Source organism: Quercus robur, chromosome 1, assembly GCF_932294415.1.
Source record: "Quercus robur chromosome 1, dhQueRobu3.1, whole genome shotgun sequence".
Classification (NCBI taxonomy): Eukaryota; Viridiplantae; Streptophyta; class Magnoliopsida; order Fagales; family Fagaceae; genus Quercus; species Quercus robur.
In genome coordinates, this window is record NC_065534.1 from 42,028,993 (window position 1) to 42,049,904 (window position 20,912).

Here is a 20,912-nt window from a genome sequence, read left to right on the forward strand (position 1 = left end):
TCCCGTGTGATCGTCACAATCCGTGTCACCTAAGGCAAGCGATGCCTAATTTCCGTTGCGAAAGCAAGGTGACATGTCACCAGATTTTCGCCTTGGAAATCTAACATTTTGCTCGAATGCCATAGAAAAGCATAGATTGGGACCACACCTTTTCAAAAGCCAAACCTCAAAGCCCCCGAAGCCAATGCCGAAATCATTTTTTTCTACCAATTTTCAAAAATTAAGGTTTTATCAAAACAATGGACTATCCTTGGACAGGTGTTGTGTGGTGCCTAACACCTTCCCCACATGTAACCAAACTTCTGCATCTAAGAATCAAGATTCTTTGCCATCCACAATAGATTAGGAAAAATGCCCTTTTTCTTAACTTAGGATTGGTAATAAAATTAACTAGAAAGAGGTGACCAATCACACCTTAGAAAAAAACCCAATGATTGGTGGTGACTCCACTTACCTTTGGTAATCACCTAAAATTTAGGCCAAATTCCTACCATAACACCAAAGGTAGACCTACCTTCCTCCACTGAGAGAGAAAGAGAAAGCAACTGAAGCTCTACGCGAACAACACCATATATACACATTTTGAGAGGGGCCTTCCAATGGGACCCCACAAGTGCGGGAGCTATCGCCATGGCAGGTGGTCGAACGAGGGCCCGCGACAACGGTGGCGGTTTTTCTGTCCCGTTCCGATCGAGGCCTGGCGTCGACAGGCATACTTGACTAAGCTTTGCATTTGAGCCTGAGGATAATGTCTTAATTCTTCCAGAAAAGAAAGAAAACCCCGTCTAGTATTCTATGTTAATGATTTGCTCATGTTCTTAGTGTTTTCTAGAGAAATAGCCTTTATTCGTCCAAAGGTCTACATGTGGAAACTATTATGATGACTATTATCATCATCATCATAGTTTCCATATGTAAATATTTGAAAATGATAATAATTAGTCAAAATGAGAACTTATGGAACCTTGGTATGAAAGTAGTAATAATTCTAGAGACTTACAACATCTTTTGATAGGCCAAGAATGTATTGACCCCTTGTGATAAATTAATTGATTAATTAGCCAAATTTATTAATTAGTCAAATTAACATGCAAGATGCATGGTAGCACAAACAAATCACCAATTAAACTAAGTATGCAACGGAAAATAAATTAACATGGTGATTTGTTTATCAATGGGGAAAACCTACATGGCAAAAACCCCTCTGGGTGATTTTAAGGTCACCACTCCCAAGAATCCGCTATTATCAAAACAAGTGGTTACAAGTAAAGGAATCCTAGTACCTTATACCAACTTACAGTTGAATCCTTACCCCAATACACAATTCAACTTGTTCTGAAGTGACAATCTCTCATTTTAATGCATAGCTCCCAGTACATGACTAACCAATTCAATGCGCGGATCCCAGTACGTGGCTTACTCACCAACTTGAGAAGAATGTTGGCTGCAAAATTCTTCAGTTCATCACACGATGAAGATCATGAAGTTGCTTGATCACAAAACTCTATGGTGTATAAACACAGCAGCTTCTTCAAGAGAAAGATGAACTAAGGCAAACTAGGTTTACGATCACACTTTTCTTCACACTTGTGGAATTGTGCTCCAGTGCAACTTGTGTAACTTTTTACGGCCCTCAAAATAATCCTTACATATGTTTAGGGTTGTGAGAAAAGAAAGCCCAAACATATACCCACGGATTAGATGAAAAATAGCTTTGAAAAACTGAGTTTCATAAACCTCGATAGATAGCCATCTATCGAGTTAGCTATCGAGCCACGGGCTTCAGCAGCTTTTAAATCTCGATAGATGCTAGCTGTCGAGTTTTAAAATCCAGCACTTCATTACTTAATTCTTGGACAGACTTGCATGGTTTTAACACTTGAACTTGAAACCTTGTTTCTTGAAGCATTAAACAATCCTAGATCAACTCAATTACAAGTAAAGTACATTTTGTCAAAAGATTAGTCAATTAAATAAAATGTTGACATATGTTCCTAACATGAATCACATATGTCCTAACATCTTTCTTCCATGAAAAATAGAGACAAGCTATCCTAACAGATATAGTAATTTAGCAAAAAAAAAAATGTAGTAATTCATAAAACAAGAGAGCTTAAACAGTTTGCATTTTTGCAATAAATATGATATTGATGGGTAAAACAATGTTTGCACTATAATTTTCATCTAGGACTCAGAATATGAGGACAATTATGCAAAATGCAAAAGAACTCTTAAGGTTTATGCCCATGAGATTTGCATCTCATTAAATGGCAATAATAGTTGCTCTGTTTGCCAATACAATCAAGTGACTTCTATCACTAAATTGGTATCATGAATACTATTGATATCAAAGACAAAAGTTCAAGTTATATAAAATACAATTCTTCAATTGGTCAAGAAATTTGTTGGTTTTAGAAGGGTTTACTAGTTGGTTCACACAAGGGGAGTTTCCATTTATACAATACATCTAGTACTAGTTTAGAAATCTCTCTGTGTGTGCACTAACTGTTAGGCCAAAATGGGGATATACCCCTTTCACCGAAACTTTCCAATAAAATGCCCCCTGTTTTAAACTCGATTTGGTGAAAATCGAGTTATAGGCAATCAAAAAAAAAAAAAAAAAAAAAAAAAAAAAAAAAAAAACAAAACCAACATGGAACTCGAGTTCCATGCTGGTTTTTTCAAGAAACTCGATTTTCTAAAAATCGAGTTTCAAAATAGGGACATATCCCTAAATAGTTTCAAATAAGGGGCATTTTTTTGGAAAGTTTCAGCGAAAGGGGTATTTTGCCATTTTGGTCCTAACTGTTAAGAACTTCTTTATCTGTTCATACTTTTAGAGAATAAGTTGCAACAAAAAAGCCAAATCAATCTTCAGAACAAGAAGAAGAAATCTCATCACAAGAAAATCTCCAGTTTCCAGGTAATCTGAAGGCTCTACCATCTTGTACTTTTTATGAGATTATTGTAAATTCAACTACAATTAGCTTGCCAATTTCTTTCCATTTTATACTCTCCTTGTTCAGCTGATTTTCACTTGTAAAGATGGTTTGTATGCTTACTTTGAGACAAGTTTGGTTGATACTTTTTAGTTGATGATCAATTTATCTAAACAGTTTGCTCCAGGTAGTTCATCAGAGGTTCCCATCACATCTGCAGATTCATGAATTTGGGTTGTTGACGGTATAGATCTGGTTCATAAGTTTAAAGGTATAAATAAGATACATCAAATTGTGTCTTCAATTGTTTTTGTTACTTTTCTTTTTCTTTTTTTATTATTTATTAACATGAAAATGCTTGTTACATAAAAATTTTGTCTTAAACCTGATTGACATGATTAATATGATTGTACCTCCAAAAGTTGATGCCTTTCTTCATTTCTTGAAGTTCTCAATGGTACATTCATTATGCAAAGTGTTAAAAATTGCTTTGAACTTAATGGCCCTGGTACTCTATGGCTAACTCTTAGATTTAGGCTGTTATAGTTCTGACTTGCAACTATTAAAATATTGTAAATATATATATATATTTTTTTGGTAAATAATATTGTAAATATTTGATCTTTAGGAAGGGCAATGGTTAAGTCACTAATTTGGAGAGCAAGAACTTACCGTTAACTTTTCTGGTGAGACGCCACTGTGGATCACAAAATTTTTTTATAAACCATTATAGTAGCCTTTTAGTTACAATATGCTAAACCTTTGACCTTTGGAAATATGGTGTAGCACGGATGTGCTTGACTTGGTGCTGTTTAGAGGCGTTTGCAGAACTTACATATAAAAGAAACTACATAATAAATTAGTTGAACTTTTAAATAAAATTACTTGTCAAAAAAATAAATTAACAAATTAGTTGGAAAAAAGCTTGCTGTCAAAAGGCGTGAATCTTTTAGTTGGACCTGTATGTGGTACATCTTATGTTCAATGTCAATTTAAAAATGAGATCAATCTTTCATTTATTGACTTATTGAGTTATTTGGAGAAAGACAACTTTACTGATGGTATTACCAAATTTCCATTGAAATCACCCACCTCGAATCCTATACAAAACAATGGTTACGTACTAAATTAGTATTTGCACATATGGATAAGTATTGTGTGTGTAGGGCAAGTTTTGGATCCTAAGCCCACAAGGTAACAGGACTAAGGCCCAAAGAAACCAATACAAAGAATTTTTAGAGAGTGGGCTAAAAGCAAGATTTCGGTGAGTTCAACAATGCCCATAATGGATTAAAGATTGAAATAAAACATAGAAAAACAGGTTTTATGCAAAGAAATCCTTCGTTGGCGAAGTCCAAGGAGAGTAGCTCTTGAGTATATTCTTCTTAGACTTGATTACAATTTCAATTCTTTATGTTACAGTGTTTTTCAGATTCTCAGATGCACATCCCCCTTCTTCCTAGAGGATCTCTCACATTATATAGCCTCTTTTAGCTAATCTTAACCCTCCATTTGTTGATTATGAAGGCCACTACTCAAGTGCTTGTCCCATAAAATGCCCTCCCAAGTCTTCTGTGAATTGTGGCAACCAAAACAGCACTGTTCAGGGGTCTTCTCCACATAAAAGCAACTAGGGGATTTGGTGGGGTGCATTAAATGTGGTGGCAGCTACCATCCCCCCAATCACATCAGGGTTAACCCCCTCTCTGAAGCTCTTCCTCTACAATGTGGCCCCCTCTGGTAATGTGCCATTAACATGGCCGTGGCTCGCCTCTCCGGCTTCACCGTCCAAGCGTATGGACTCCTCGGAATTATATTGGCCTCCTCGGCCTTGGGTATGATACGTGGCATTATTACCTTACTAAATTTATGTATCCCACAGTGTGAATCTTTAAAAATTTTAAGTTTTAATTGTTTTTATATTTCAAGTAATATATTTATTGGAAGTAAATTTTACAATTTTCACATAATATGCTTAAATTGCTTCTTTATCAACTGTGTCTATTTTTTGTAGGAGAACTGGTCAGAATGTTTGTGATACAAGTTGACATCAAATCTAGTGCTTTCAAAAGAAAATGAACAACGTTCTAAAATTATAGAAAATGCTAGAAAAATTCCACTACATGATCATTTTCGGTCACTCAAATGACATTGATTTGAATAAATTGATGACTAAATTTTCTAAGAAATGCTGCAATTTAGTGAATTTTCTTTTTCGCGAAAGGGAGAATGAATTTTTATCATTCATCATCACAAACATATGTGTTGTGTGCACACATGCAATGTAGTTGACAATTAGATTATTGAAGAATTGGAAAATTAAATTTTTTGTGGTGCTTTATGTGACACCATTTAGAGTAGTGGCATTTCAACCTTGTTATCTCTTGTGACCCTAAGGGCTGACACTAGACATGACAAAACGGACGGGTCGGGTCAGGTCAATCGGGTTGCAAGTCAAACAGGTTGCAAGTAAAAAACGAGTCATTTTAAGCGGGTTAAAAACAAGTTCAGGTCAATTGGGTTGCGGGTCGAGTCGGGTTGACCTGTATTTTTCACATGATTTTTTATATATAAAGAAAACATGTATTTTCCATTTGGAAAGTCATGCAACAAATTACATGATGTAAAATACATTACATTGAATTCACCACTTATATCAAGAATGAACTACACTTATTAATACTTATTCTATAATTTTAAAATTATACAAAACCTAACATTGCTATCTAAAACAAAATAACACAAAAATAAGTAAAACAAATACACATGTTTTATTTCTACACAATATCAACATCCCAAAATATAAAACAAAATTACAAATGATATACTGGATAATTCATTTGACAAAGAATAAAAACATATAAGAAATTTACAACCTTGAAAATTAATTTTATAATCTATTGTCAATTGTGGTTGGCACTCTATCTTAATTTGAGATATACATTAAAGTTTGATTGTTTACTTATTTATACATTGTCTCTTTTATGAATATCATATCGTTGTTAAGTAACACACTCTAGGAAATATCATAATTTATTTTGAATAGCCATTTACTTTGGACATAAATTATTAAAAAAAAGGTCTAAGCATTCATAATTTATGTTAATTTGATACTTTGGCTACACTGTTTTAACACTTGTGAATGTTTCTTACACATTTCTACAATTTTAAATATATTTTTTTAACTGTACTGTAACTAGATTATCTTGGCATGTACTTTGCTATTTGATATCTAAAAATCTTTACTCATTATAGAATGCTCAACCATTTATCTTTTAATTAATTTGCATGCAGTTATATAAATGTCTCAATTGTTTCCTTAAAGCTCACAACAAACAATTAAACCAATATTGTCTTTATTTTATTTTATTTTATTAACAAAAAAAAAAAGTTTTAAATAATTGTTCGAGTTCGAGTCGAGTTGCAGGTCGGGTCGGGTTGACCCGCAAAAAACATGGGTAGGGTCACGGGTCAACCCGTTTTTGCTTCAGGTCAAGTATTTTTTGGGTTTAGTCAGGTCGGGTCAGAAAATTCTGACCCATTTTGCCTTGTCTAGCTAACACTTATCATTATTGTCGAAATGATAAACTAAGAAGGACAATTACTTTGGTAAAATTTTTTAAAATAATCAAAGTTTAGCCAAGACCACCATTTCTCAAGGCTATGACATTGTCATATATAAGAATTCTTAGAGTTTATAAAACAACTTTATCAAGAAATACAAGAGATAGATTATGTCTGGATTGCTTCTTCTCAAGTAGTCATCCACCGCATTATATTATTTATGATACTTTTAGGACATATGTGGATCATGTTAAGAACATATGTCATATAGAATTGGCTAATCTTTTGACAAAACGCACTTTACTTGTAATTGGATAGATTTATGATGTGTTTAATACTTCAAAGAACAAGAGTTCAAGTCTAGTATTGAAGCCATGCAAATCTGTCCAAGAAACAAGTGAAGAAAGGCTGTTCATTAAAGTTGGACAATTTCCCAACAGCTGTTCGATAGATATCAAGGTCCCAACAGCTTCTCAACAGATACTATCTATCGAGGTCTCGACAAATACTATCTATCAAGGTCTCCACAGCTGCTTGACAGATGTATCTATCGAGAATTACGAAATTAGAATTTTCAAATCTGATGTTTGGTCCATGCTGACGTGTATGTATAGGGTTTCTTTTCTCAAAACCCTAGACATATATAAGGCTTATTTAAAGGCCGTCGCATATGATAATACAAGGAGAACACATGAAAAAGTGACCAAGTGTCTTATTCTCTCCGAAAGAAGCTACTGCATTTTTGCGCCTTAGGGTTTTGAAACCAAGTGTCTCTTGATCTTCATTGTTGATGACGTGAAGAACTTTGTAGCCAAAAATCTTCTTCAAGCTGGTGAGTTAGTCATGTACTGGGAGCCGTGCATCATTGGTTAGTCACATACTGGGATCCGTGCAAAAAGGTGGCATTCATATATTGAAAAGTTCATAGGTTCTGAAGCAGTAGAAGGTATTTGCTGTAAGTTCATCTACAGAGATTGTAGAGTCTAGGGACGAAGGTTTTATACTAGATCTAAAACTTCTTTTTACTATAGTGGATTGCTTTTTAGGAAGCTTTCCCCCCAGGTTTTTTACTGTGAAACTAGTTTGTTTCATTGGTTTTCCTGAATCATCATATCTTGTCTTATTTAATTTTCCGATGTGCATGATATTGATGTTAGATTGTTTTAATAAGGTTTATTCAAAATAAATCTAATTAACAACTTTAGTTTAAAACTTTTTAATTCTATCAACCGGGATCTAAATTTCACAACAAGTGGTATCAGAATGGGTACACTCTGATTGGATTAATTTCCTGAGTGTGTTCTTTGACCCCCATTGTCATGGATCATGGACAATCTCTTTTGATTCCTCCTTTATTTGATGTCACTAATTATGTGTACTGAAAGTTCGTATGAAAGGTTTTTTGCAAGCTCTAGGTGAAAAAGTATAGCAAGCTGTTGAAGTTGGCTGGATTAAGCCAAAGGAAGCGTTAGTGGATTGGGATGAAGCAACAATCATAGCGGAAAATTTCAACAGTAGGGCCTTTAATGCTTTGTTTTGTGGGGTGACCAATGAGTAATTCAAGAAAATATCATCCACAAAAGTTGCCAAGGAAGCATGGACCTTTCTTGAGACCACCTATGAAGGTACCAAGGTAGTAAAGACTGTAAAGCTTTAAAAACTCACTAGTAGTTTTGAAGAAATAAGGATGGAGGAGGATGAGAACTTTGATGAGTTCTATGCTAAACTTAAGGATATTGTGAATTCTGTCTTCTACCTTGGAGAATCTATAGCAAAATCTAAATTGTTTGGAAAATCCTTAGGTCCTTACCTGAAAGATTCCATGTCAAGATCACTACCATTGAAGAAGTAAAGGACATTGATAAAATTTCTTTAACTAAGCCTGTAGGGAACCTTCAAACCTATGAGATGGGATTAGGTTTAATGGGAAAAGGTGGAAAGAGTAGAAACTTGGCTCTTAAGGGTATAAAGGAAGAGATTGATGACTCTGAAGAAGATGATGAAGATGATGAGAATGAGGATCTAACCTTCATAGCTAATGTGATTATCAAGCTTCTTCCATTTAGGAAAAAGGATAAGGACAAACCTCCTAGAAAATCCAAATCCTCTAGGAAAGGCAAGAATGAGAAACCCCTTATCCAGTGCATGAGTGCAAAGATTTTGGTCATATGAAGATAGAATGCCCAAACTACCTTATGAAGGAAAGGACCAAGAAGTCAAAAGACAAAGGGTTGGTTGCTACTTGGAGTGATACTGCGAATAACTCTTCTGATGAGTATGTGGATAAATGTGGTCACGTTATGGCTTTTGCTACCACAACTGACAAGGTGATTGTGGAGAGTGCTAGTGACAGTGAGGATTCTTCTGATGATGAAGTACCCAAAAAGTTGACCCTTCAAGAAACCTGTGATAAGCTATGCACTGAATTTATAAAATCTGAGAAGACTTCTTATCTTTGTAGAAAAGAGCTTAATGAGTTAAAAACTAAAAAAGTTGATCTGTTAGTCAAACTAAATGAGACTACAAGATTAGTTGAGATTTTTGTTGTGGAGAACACCTCATTAGAAGAGAAGGTCAAGAATCTTGAGTTTGAGCTTAGTCAAGCAAGAACACAAATAGAAAGGATGTCTAATGCAAAGCTTGATGAGGTATTGAGTACTCAAAAGCCTAGTGCTGATAAGATTGGCTTAGGATATGTTGTTTCCTCTGGCCCCTCCTCTTCCATAGCTTCTAGATCAAAGACTGTCTTTGTCCCCCAATCTGAGAAAAGTGATAAAGGTATAAAATCCATAACTGATTTGTCTAATTCTAAATCTTTTGTTAGACCTCATGTTTGTCACCATTGTGGTGTTTTAGGACAAATTTGTCCTAATTGCTTTAAGTAGTATCTTCAAAAGCAAATGTCCAAACGGTCACAGGTTTCCTCTTAAGGACCTATCCCTTTGTTTGGAGAGCTATTAAAAGCTTTGAGTTTTTTAACTCAATTTCAGGAGAATTCTAATTCTTCTATGTCCTTTAGTAGACATACTAGGACACATGTCTTTTTATCGTCACGGCCAATGATTCGTATTGTTTGAGTAAGAAAGGAGTCTAAAACTTATTTGTCTTGTTCTATTATCCTCTACTTTAATTCTTTCTATCTCTAGTAGGACTCTCTTTGCTTGATTTCTTATCTGTTTTTGGAATCATGCTTTCATCCATCTGCATCTTTCTTCCATGCTTTCATTTTGTTTGTCTATTTTTGTTTGGTTATTTAGTTTTTATTTTGTTTGTTTTTCAAAATAAAAAGAGAAAAATAAAAAATTAGAAAAATACAAAAACAGTGTGTGTTTTGTGTACATTGGTACTTATGTACCTTGAATGGCCATTGAAACAAAATTTTCTAAACTTTGTACCTTTTGTAGCTTAGATGAGTATCTCTATGCACAACTAAGCAAGAGAGCTTTGTGGCTCGTATTTGTGATGAGTAAGATTAAGTAATCTCTTGTACTTAACAATCGTATCACTCTTTTTTATGGGAATAACTAGAAAATCCTAAGAGAAAGACATAAATAACTATCTTACCACTGTTGCCCGCCAATCATGATATGACATATGTATGCTTCGGCATAGCAAAAGTACAATGTCAAAAGCTTAACATCATTAGGTATTTCTTTTCTCTCTTATATACCCATGCATGATATGCTTTACAAAAGAAAATATGTAAAGAAAAATAAAAGCAAAAAGATTCAAAATGCTTTATATATGATTGCAAACATCTCTTCTAAGAGATGTGGGAGTTATAGGATGTACCCTGAAGGTGATAGTCCTCATCAAGCAGTTATGATTGTGAGTGAGTTAAAGTGATTTTCTCATATCTCAAATCGTCATAACATATAGACACTTATACAATATTGCAATGTTTTTCACACATAACACGCAATATTCTTTGCTACCTTTGATACATGTGTAGGAACAATGTGATTTGGCCATCACAAGAAATACATTTAATGTATGCTCACTAAACTGTCTTGACTTGCTTTTAAAATATAAAATTGGTTAGACTTTTTGTGTGTGTGTGTGTGTGTGTGTGTGTTTCGAATCTAAATGCTTGACATTTTTTTTGTTAAGAGATGTTTTCGAGAGCTTAAAATATTGTTTGGATATTTGGTTGAGTAGCATATTTGATTGCATTCATATTTGTGCTTTTCTCTTCTTTGAAAAACTATTTTTGAGCATCTCGACAGCTTCTCGATACCACTCGACAACTTTTAATCTATCGAGCCCCTTTTTTCTTCTTGTCTCGACAAAAGTTATCACAATCTTGATCCATCGAGATGTCTCGACAAAAGTTATTGCAATCTCAATCCATCAAAATTTTTGGACTTTATCTCGATAGCTTTTCAACAGATTTTCGATTCATCGAGAAACTTTCTGTCTAGTCAATAGATCCTCGACAGATTCTCGATCCATCGAGGTTGGCTTTTGCTCGATAGCTTCTCGATTTTTCGAGATTCTCTTACATGCATTGTTTTTCACATGTTTTGCATCTTTCTTTTATCTTTTTTGCATAGCATCTTATTTTATTACATTCATGCATTTATATGGATTCCTTATGCCCCCTTGATCATCCTTGATCAATTTTATGTTTCTCAGGTGAACTTTCTAGCTTCTTGTACCCTTTGTCAATCATGACAAAAAGGGGGAGAAATTGTGCAAAAAATGTGGTTTCTTTTTAAGATTCTACATATTAGAGGGAGAAATACATGCTTTTGTAAGGGGGAGTTGTGTTTCATCTTCTTAGGGGGAGCTTCTTTTAGCTTCTTCTTCTTATACACCGGTCTTGTAACCATTTTTTACATACATTGTGCTTATCTTTGATATATATATATATATATATATATATATATGATGTATGTCTTCTTCACCAACCTCTACATGTGTTGTTTCTTTTCTCTCTTTATACATATGTTTCTTTATGTATGCAATCTTTTATTTCTGTTTCACACTAAGATGCCATGATGAGTTTTGTTTAAATTTTTTAAGAAATATAGGTTGTCAAAGTCTTCCATTCCATGAACTCTTTTCTTGCAAAGTTTTTCAAGAGTTTGTGTTAGGGTAGATTTTATTGCATTCGACAAGTGAATATGAATTGAGTGATTTATGAATTTTCTCATATTTCATTTGTTTGTTGTGGTTTTGTTACGGATTGCCAAAAGGGGAGATTGTTAGGACATATGTGGATCATGTTAAGAACATATCTCATATAAAATTGGCTAATCCTTTGACAAAATACACTTTACTTGTAATTAGGTAGATTTAGAATGTGTTTAATACTTTAAAGAACAAGAGTTCAAGTCTAGTATTGAAACCATGCAAATCTGTCCAAAAAACACGTGAAGAAGGGTTGTTCATTAAAGCTGGACAAATTCCCGACAATTGCTCGACAGATACTATCTATCGAGGTCTTGACAACTGCTTGATAGATGTATCTATTGAGAATTACAAAATTAGAATTTTCAAATCTGATTTTCGTCCCATGCTGACATGTATGTGTAGGGTTTCTTTTCTCACAATCCTAGACATATATAAGGCTTATTTTAAAGGCCGTCACATATGAGAATACAAGGAGAACACATGAAAAAGTGACCAAGTGCCTTATATATTGAAGAGTTCAGAGGTTCTGAAGCGGTAGAAGGTTTTTACTGTAAGTTCATCTACGAGGATTGTAAAGTCTAAGGACAAAGGTTTTGTACTAGATCTGAAACTTCTCTTTACTATAGTGGATTGCTTTTCGAGAAGGTTTCCTCCTAGGTTTTTTACTATAAAACTAGTTTGTTTCATTGGTTTTCCTAGGTTATCATATCTTGTCTTATTTAATTTTCTACTATGCATGATATTGACATGATATTGATCTTAGTTTGTTTTAGCAAGGTTTATTTATAATAAATCTAATTAACAATTTTGGTTTAAAACTTGTTAATTCTATCGAACGAGGTTTAAATTTCCCAACAAATACTAATACATATGTTAATAGGTCTTGCTTACACTAAGGAGTTAGTGTGTGTTAGGGCTCTCTCATTGCTATTAGGGCTCTCTCAGACTTAGCTAGTGGAGGCCCTGCTGACTCAAATGAGGCTGACACTTTTCATTATGGTCAAAATGATAAACTATGAAGGAAAAAAATATTTTGTTTAAAATTTTTAAAAGGGCTGGGCTGTTCGTTTTTGGCAAAATTGGTTAATTGAGTTTAATTGTTTTTAACTTTACTATTAGTAATTATTGTGGTTAGGCTAATTTTTTGGGATGTTTATTTTGTTTTAGATTTTAGATCTAAAATTTTTAAAATAGCTTTTAAAATGAGGAAAATGCTATAACTACAATTTTTTTTTTTTAAAGAAATTGCTATTGTGACAAGCGTAATTAGTAAGTAAAAAAAGTGACTTTAGTGATGGGCCTAAATGTATAAGTACGGTCAGATGTAATATTGGTATTGTCCAATATGACGATGAAACTGTCAAATATGAGAAAAAAAATAGGATACTACCGAATGTGACAAAAGTATAGTCAGATGCAATGTTGGTACTGCCTAATATGACAGTAGAACCATCAAATGTGAGAAAAAAATAAAGGAATCACTAAATGTGATAAAAATACAGTCAAATGTGATGTTGGTACTGCCAAATGTGATAATGGAACCGTCAAATGTGAAAAAAAAAAAAAAAAAAAAAAAAAAAACCAAATGTTACAAAAAAACAGTCACATGTAATGTTGGAACTGCAAAATGTGAGAATGAAACTGTCAAATGTGAGAAAAAGATAAGTAAACCACCGAATGTGACAAAAGAACTGTCGCATATGATATTGGAACTGCACAATATGAGGATGAAACTGTCAAATGTGAGAAAAAAAAATTTAATGAACCCCTGAATGTGACAAAAAAATTGTCACATGTGATGTCAGAATTGCACAATGTGAAAATGAAATCATCAAATGTGAGAAAAAAATAAAGGAACCACCGAATGTGACAAAAGAATTGTCACATGTGATGTTGAAACTGCACAATGTGAAGATGAAACTATCAAATGTGATATTTTGGTAACCTAATATAGCAGGTTGCCTACTACCGTACGCCCCAAAAAAAATAGGGGATACAGTATAATTACCCATTGTATTGTGTCAAATGACACCTTTTAACATTTCTAATGAAGACTTTCAATATTCAAATATTTAATCTTTGATTGTAACTATCAAATTATTAAAATGAATTTTTCTTTTTAAAATACCAATAACATTAATCAATATAATCACATATTTAAATTTAATTAGTTTTCCATATAAATAGTGTATTTAAGTTTTTCCTAATCAAATTGAGCAATACTTCAAATTCAAATACAACAATTTTCAATTTATTTAAATGGACAAGTCTATACTTAATTGTTCTTATTTAAACACATAATAAATATATAGATTTTTTATTTTTCAATAAAAAGTTTCTTAAAATTGTTTACTAACATATGCCTTAAGACAGACATACATTAATAAAACCTTTTATATATACTAGCCTCATCACATGCGCTTTGCACGTGCGATGAGGCTTTTTTTTTTTTGGGTTTAGTATTATAATTTTTCTTTTATCAGAATTTGAAAAAATAGATAGGATTTTTTTTTTCAAAGAGAATAGGATTCATTTTTCAATTAGAAGCTTTTTCGTGTTTATCCAAATCCAATTGATGATGTAATAGTTATAAAAAAAAATTGATAATGTAATAAATCCAGAAAAAAAAAAAAAAAAAAAAAAAAAAAGATAATATAATAGTTTGAAAAAGAAACATGGGATAGTTTAGTCTGACACACTTTTTTTTTTTTTTTTTTTATGTGGGATAGTTTTTCCTTATTGTATTGGAGTGGTAGTTATTTTCTTTCAAATGTGAGTGGTGGGAACTTCTTTTTTTAGGGGACAGGCTCCCTTCCTATTTATAACTCTCCCATTTTCTCCCATTTTAATTTTAATGACTAACACGTAGCACACATAAAATCCAAGGGTTAAAAAACGTCCATGACATATTAAGGGGCTGTTTGGATAGCCAATTCTCATAATTCAATTCTTTGTTTCCATAACTCATAACTCAAAAATGGTGGAAGCCATAGCAAAAAGGTTGTTTGGCAAACGATAACTCTGTTTCCATCACTCAATTCTCTGATTTTTGAGTTATGAGTTATAGAAACTGAAAACAACCAAAGGCTGTTTTCAGTTTCTATAACTCATAACTCAATAGCAATATTGTAATTAAACACACATAGGGGACCTACAGCCGTAACTTTTGACCACCTTTTGACCCTTTTTTTTTTTCACTTGTTCGGTCTTCAATTCTGGGTTTTATTGCTGATAGGTATAGGCCCACAAATAGTGTGAAAAATATTGAGTGATGGAAATTGGGTGATGATGCCAAACGGGTGTGAAAAATTGAGTGATGAGTGATGGAAATTGAGTGATCAAAAAAATAAATCCAAACAGCCCCTAAGTTTTCTCACTCCCTTTTTTCTTTTTTTCCCCCCCTTTCTCTCTTATCTGCCTCTTTCTCCGATCAACAACATCACCCTTATCCTTTGGTAGACAATGGCAGTTTGGACTGAAGCGGTGGTGAGATTAATGGCTGAGAGCATTAAGACTCGGTTTGGTGGCGATGTGAAACTAAACAGGGAGGTCCTCCGGCTGGGTAGATGGGTATGAGTTGGTTTCTTTGGGATTTGTAGATACTGATTGAATGAATATGGGTTGCGAGCTGTGTGTGATTAATGGCTTATAGGTGTCTATTTTTTTTTCTTCAGCCAGTGGTTGTAGAAAATTAGATCGGATGTGATATGGATTTTTGGAGCGGGACTTTTGATGGGTTGCGAGTTTGGTATGAGTTGGGGTTAGGCCATTACTAATTTGCTATTGTTGAGGCGCGGTGATACAAAGAGAGAAATAGTGTTGAGATTGTAAGTTAGAGTCTTATAAGTGATTTGCTCTGATCTAGACGTAGGTGTCAGTAATGATGTTGGTTGGAGAAAGAGGCATATTTGGATTTGTCTGTTAACAATTTTTTACTTCATTGCAAACACTATCAATGGCTAATTGATCTTTTTTATTTTCTGGTAAATGAGAAGTCATAACAATGGGACCTCAAGACATCGAAAATTGATGAGATAAAATATAAAATTCATGTTCTATTTTTTGAGGGAAGGAAGTGAATCTCGCTTCAGTCCAAATTGCCACCGTCCAGAAGTCCATCAAATGTTGAGGATGATGATCTCTGAGAACTCTCTTTTTGATAATGAGAGGTTTGGAAAATGAGAGAGTGAGCAAGAGAAGTTGAGGATGATGATCCTGGTCAGAGAAAGAGGAAAAAAAAAGTGAGAGAAAAAGCTTAATATGAGGTGGACATTTTTAAATCCTTAGATTTTTTGTGTGCTACGTGTCAGCCATCTAAATTAAAATGAGAGTAAACGGGAGAGTTATAAACGGGAGGGGAGCCCATCCCTTTTTTTAGAAGAAAAGTGGGGGAAGTTTTATTGTTCATGTTTCTTTTTTATGAAAAATTTTATTCAGAAAATGTGGAGAAGATAAATACGTGGGAAATTTTTTAAGCTGTTGAGTAAAAGTAAGAACTTATTAGAAGTAAGAAGGTATTTCAACGTAGAGTAGGAATTTATTATTTTTGTCAATTTACTATTTTAACCCTATTTTTAGGTTTTAAATAAGGGTATTTTTTACTATAAAAAAATAATAACTAATTTTCTTTTCTTAATTTACTATTTCAACCTCATTTTTAAAATTGTTAATTAATTAATTTAAGAGTAATTTTGACAATAAAAAAAAAAAAAAAAAAAAACTTCCTAAACCTTTAGTACATACAGAAAATAATTTATGTCACCTCATGGATTATTAAATAATATACTAGTGGGCTTTCCACGGACTTGGTTGCTCTATTTGTGTTATTTTATTTGCTTGACAAGTCACAAGTCACGAGTAACAAGTTGCTTCCTTTCCAACTGGAAAGCCTATTCTAAAAGTCCTAGTACTAGAGGGACTTGACTCAGCTCATCACCGTAAACCAAAAAGAAAAAGGAAAAAAAGAAAAAAAGAAAAAAAAAAAAAATATATATATATATATATATATATATATATTATAATAGCTAAAATGTTTACAGAAACAGTATCTTGTTGAAGGAAAAAGTTTTACTGTATACTTGTATTAAAGCGTCCATAACAGTAAAATTAAAAATTTTACGTTTTAATTCCACTAAAAATTATTTTATCTATTTTACCTATACACATGGTACAGTAATAGATCTATTTTAACTTTCAATACAATAAAATAATATAAATATTACAATAAAATAATATATCTACTATAATAAAATAATATATCTTCTATAATAAACAACAATCACACACACACAACCACCACCACCACCACCACCACAGCCCATAACAAAGAAAAAAAAAATCAATCAAGCTTGGATCGACGGAAAACCAAGACAATGGGTTAAGGAAAGCAATGACGGCTTTGACGATGAAACCTAGAGAAACCCAGGCTTGTTGGTGTTGGGTGAGCGTTGAGATGGAGGACTGGGCGAAGGCGTGGATAGGCGGTTTGGGCCTTGGGTCGGCTTGGGTCGGTGACGTTGAGGCCAGTGGAGGTGTGGGTCAGAGACGTTGAGATAGAGAGATGAGAGTGATCGGTGGCATGGGACTGAGGCGGATGGCGTGAGTCTGAGGCTGATCAACGACTTGGGATGGCTGGTGGGTCAGTGACGTTGAGCTTCAGAGAGACTGGAGTTGAGAGAGTGAGCTTGAGAGAGATGAGTTTCAGATGAGATGAGAGTGAACGCGAGAGAGAGGCACGGTGTGAAAAAAAAAAAAAGCAAAGTTGTATTATTTTAATAGCCGGCAGAATAATTTTTTTTTTTTAGCAATGAAAATAAAAAAATTAGATTTAGCTCCATTATTGCATGGGTTATTTTTTTTGTATTTTGGTAGAACTAAAATAACTATATAGGTTTTTAGCTCCACTATTATGAGTGCTCTTTATGAAGCAGAAAAAAAAAAAAAGTATTTATAGCCCTATTTTATTAGGTGTACTTGACTTTTAGACACATATTGTTTTATGTATTTTTTGCCACATAAACATTATGCAAAAATGGCTCCGTATAAGTACGAACTAAACCTTTCACCCTTTTTTCTATTTATTTATTTGGGAGTATTATTTAATTATATGTATAAGAGTTTATATAACAAAGGCTGTTTAAGCTTTAAAGAACACCGTTTACTAGTTCCAAGTTTTTTCAATCCCATCCAAAAGGTACATATATCAAACCTTTCACATTTGTTTATGCTTTTCTGCATCACCGAATTCAAATCAAGTCAGCTTTGATCGATGATGTTTTTTCAACCGCTCCATGTTCCACATGTCATCTTGTCGCCTTTCATGACGCAACGACACTTAATTCAAATGACATCATCAACCCAACATCATCATTCATCATACCATCGAACTCCGTTGACAAAAATGCGTGTATTAGAACCAGACTTTTAATACCAATAGGCCCTCAAAGGCTCAAAATACCAGTTACGTATAGAAGTAAGAGCAGACCAAAATCAATTAATAAATTTTTACTACAACTTGCCCAGAAAGGAATTTGCTCTTCAATATATGGAAGCGGAGAAGAGGAAACGGGAAGATAACGGCGAGTTGGAGGGGAAGAGAGTGAAGAAGAAGGCGGAGGATTGTAACGGAGGGAAGAAGACGGTGACGGACACGGAGGTGGATGAGTTCTTCGCGATACTGCGGAGGATACACGTGGCGGTCAAGTATTTCGAGAAGGGTACTAATGACAAATCCAGCCGTGAGTTGACGGCAATGAAGAAGGGGTCGTGGAACCCCTCGTTTGTGTTGGAGGATTTCGAAGATGATAACGGCGTTAAAGATGACGGAGAAAGAGAGATTTTTGAGGAAGGGACTCCCAGTTTGGATCTTAACTTGGGTCTAACATTCAAAGGCAACAATATTTAATAAATGCTACTGCTTTATTGCTTGCCTCATATATATATATATATATATATATATATATATGGGAAGGTCCTGTTACATGTATTATTAGTCTTCTCTTTTTTTCTTTTTTGTGGGGAGGTCGTCGTTAACTCCTAAGGAATGGAACAGTAATTCTTGCAAGTGCCTCTAAATTGCGAATATTTCATCTTTTATACAAAGCCGAATTTTGTACTATTAGCTGGTTGATGAAGGGTTACTCTTCTTTTCTTTTCTTTTCTTTTTTTAAATTTATTTAATACCAGAAGATCGTAATTTCATCAATGAAAATCATGACGAGCTAGCTTTTAAAATAATGTGTTCATAATGCCAATTTCAAGTGCGCAGCTTGGCTGCTGTATACTCTACCCTCGCTTCAATTTCTTCCACCTGTAGAAGTAGATCATCAATCTGAAGAGTCATAGCTGCCATTAGAAGTCCTTCACTGTTCCGATTCGAATCACACCCATTCCCGACATGTTAGAAGACTTAAAGACAGCTCCGCGGTCACTGTGGAGGCCACTGCTGTAAATTCAGGCCTCTAGGTCCGGTATATTAATTTCTCTCTCATCTAGTAGTCCTTCGAGCTCTTCAACATAGTTCAAAATTGATTGCAAAATGTTTCCCAGGCTTTTAACCTTGTTTTCAATCCAAAACAGGTTTCTTCCCGTCCAAATTGTCCACAATTTAACGGCGATTAGACGAATATCAGTGGGCTGAGAGTTGTCTTATAAACTCTCTGGAACAGGTTCCTTAAAAAAAAACTCTCTGGAACAGTGCCTTCATATTCTTCAGCAGTAGTTCCCGTACTTTCTAGAAGTGAAGTTAGATTTCAGCCCAAACTTCCATCGCAAGGTCACATTCTAGAACAGTATGGGTGACGGTTTCTTCTGCCATTTTATTATTTTTATATCGTGGGCACTGGGCACCCATCTATGGCTGGGTATTGACTCCCCTTCGGAGTAGATTGGAAAATGCGGGCAAAATGTTGTGTCTGGCTGGGTATTGACTCCAAATAAACACCCTCAATTTATTGGGAACCGGCAGCCCCAATATAAATTTCTACAACTACAACCCCCTCCATAATGAGAAAGTATCTCTTTTTTTTTTTGGGCTGGATAATTGTTTATTGCGGGAGATCGAACTCCTGCACCAACGGTTACTTGGTGAACCGGGTACCACCAGGCTTCAAGGCCTGGTAATGAGAAAGTATCTCGAGAAAGTATCTCTTACGCTCCTAGCATGTGAGACTTACGTGTGGGTCTCAAATATTCCTAGCAAGAGATTGACACATATGAAAATTTTGCCTCCACAACACCATGTGATCTAGAAAACTCTCCAAGGCCCCATTGCTTTTTACCAGCCTATATGCTCCCTTAATAAATGTATAATATAATCGTATATTACTCTACTCCCATGTCCTATGCTTTATGTTGATGATAATCAGTTGGTTTTCAGGGTAACTTGTGATGTGAGGGCGAATATGTGAAGATTTTTTTTTTTTTTGATGAGAAAGAAGACTTGCAACTATTTTATTAGAAAAAGACAATATGGCTAAATCAGCCTGAAAAACAGAGTAAAGAGATGGTGGAACATCCTCCATCCACACTGTATAGTTAGAAACGTTAATGCAATGCTTGGCTAGACTATGGGCAAATTTGTTACCGTCTCTCCTAGTGTGAGAGTAAAGTAATTTATCATAGGGGCTAGATGATAATAGAGCATCCTTGATGAAGGATGCTATCGAAGCTAGAGAATTTCTCCTTCCTTCAAGCTGTCATGACCATCTAAGAATCGCCTTCGAGCATTGCAACACATACTCCAACTTTAATACTAAATTGAACAGCTCTAGCAGTTGCTAAAGCTTCTATCTCCAAGACTTGGTAGGTGCAAGGTAGTTGTTGAGAAAGAGCTACTATTAGTGACCCGTGATGATCTCAAATTGTAATGCCAATGCCACTCTTATTTTCAGTCTTGAAAATAGCTCCGTTGAAGTTGATATTGAACAAATAAGTAGCATGTGGGTGCCTATGAACTCTAGGTTTTGGTGCAAAAATGCTCTTTGGTGGTTGGACAACCATGAACTCGGCCAATCTCTCCTTGGCAACCTATGTGTTCATTGGTATTGCAATAAGGAAGATGCAAACATACCTAGTTTCGTTAGTTACAAACTGACCGGGCTATCATCACAAAGAGCTTAGTATTGTTGTAGTTTATGAGTATCCAGGACATAAGTTCTTTGAAGTTCATGAATCTTGTTCTGCTACAAAAATTCCATTCACCAGATGGAGACCAGACTGAGCCCAGCTCGAATATGTGAAGAATTTTGTTGAGATATATCATTTGCTAGTAAG

General features: G+C 34.4%; 1 protein-coding gene across 1 annotated transcript; it reads left to right on the forward strand.

The window, feature by feature from the left end:
- The first annotated feature begins 18,061 nt into the window (after positions 1 to 18,061).
- Positions 18,062 to 18,756, forward strand: LOC126690036 (protein NIM1-INTERACTING 2-like). Its single transcript, XM_050385178.1, has one exon. It carries the CDS (start codon positions 18,184 to 18,186, stop codon positions 18,541 to 18,543), a length of 360 nt encoding a protein of 119 aa, XP_050241135.1. The 5' UTR covers positions 18,062 to 18,183; the 3' UTR covers positions 18,544 to 18,756.
- Positions 18,757 to 20,912: the final 2,156 nt, after the last annotated feature.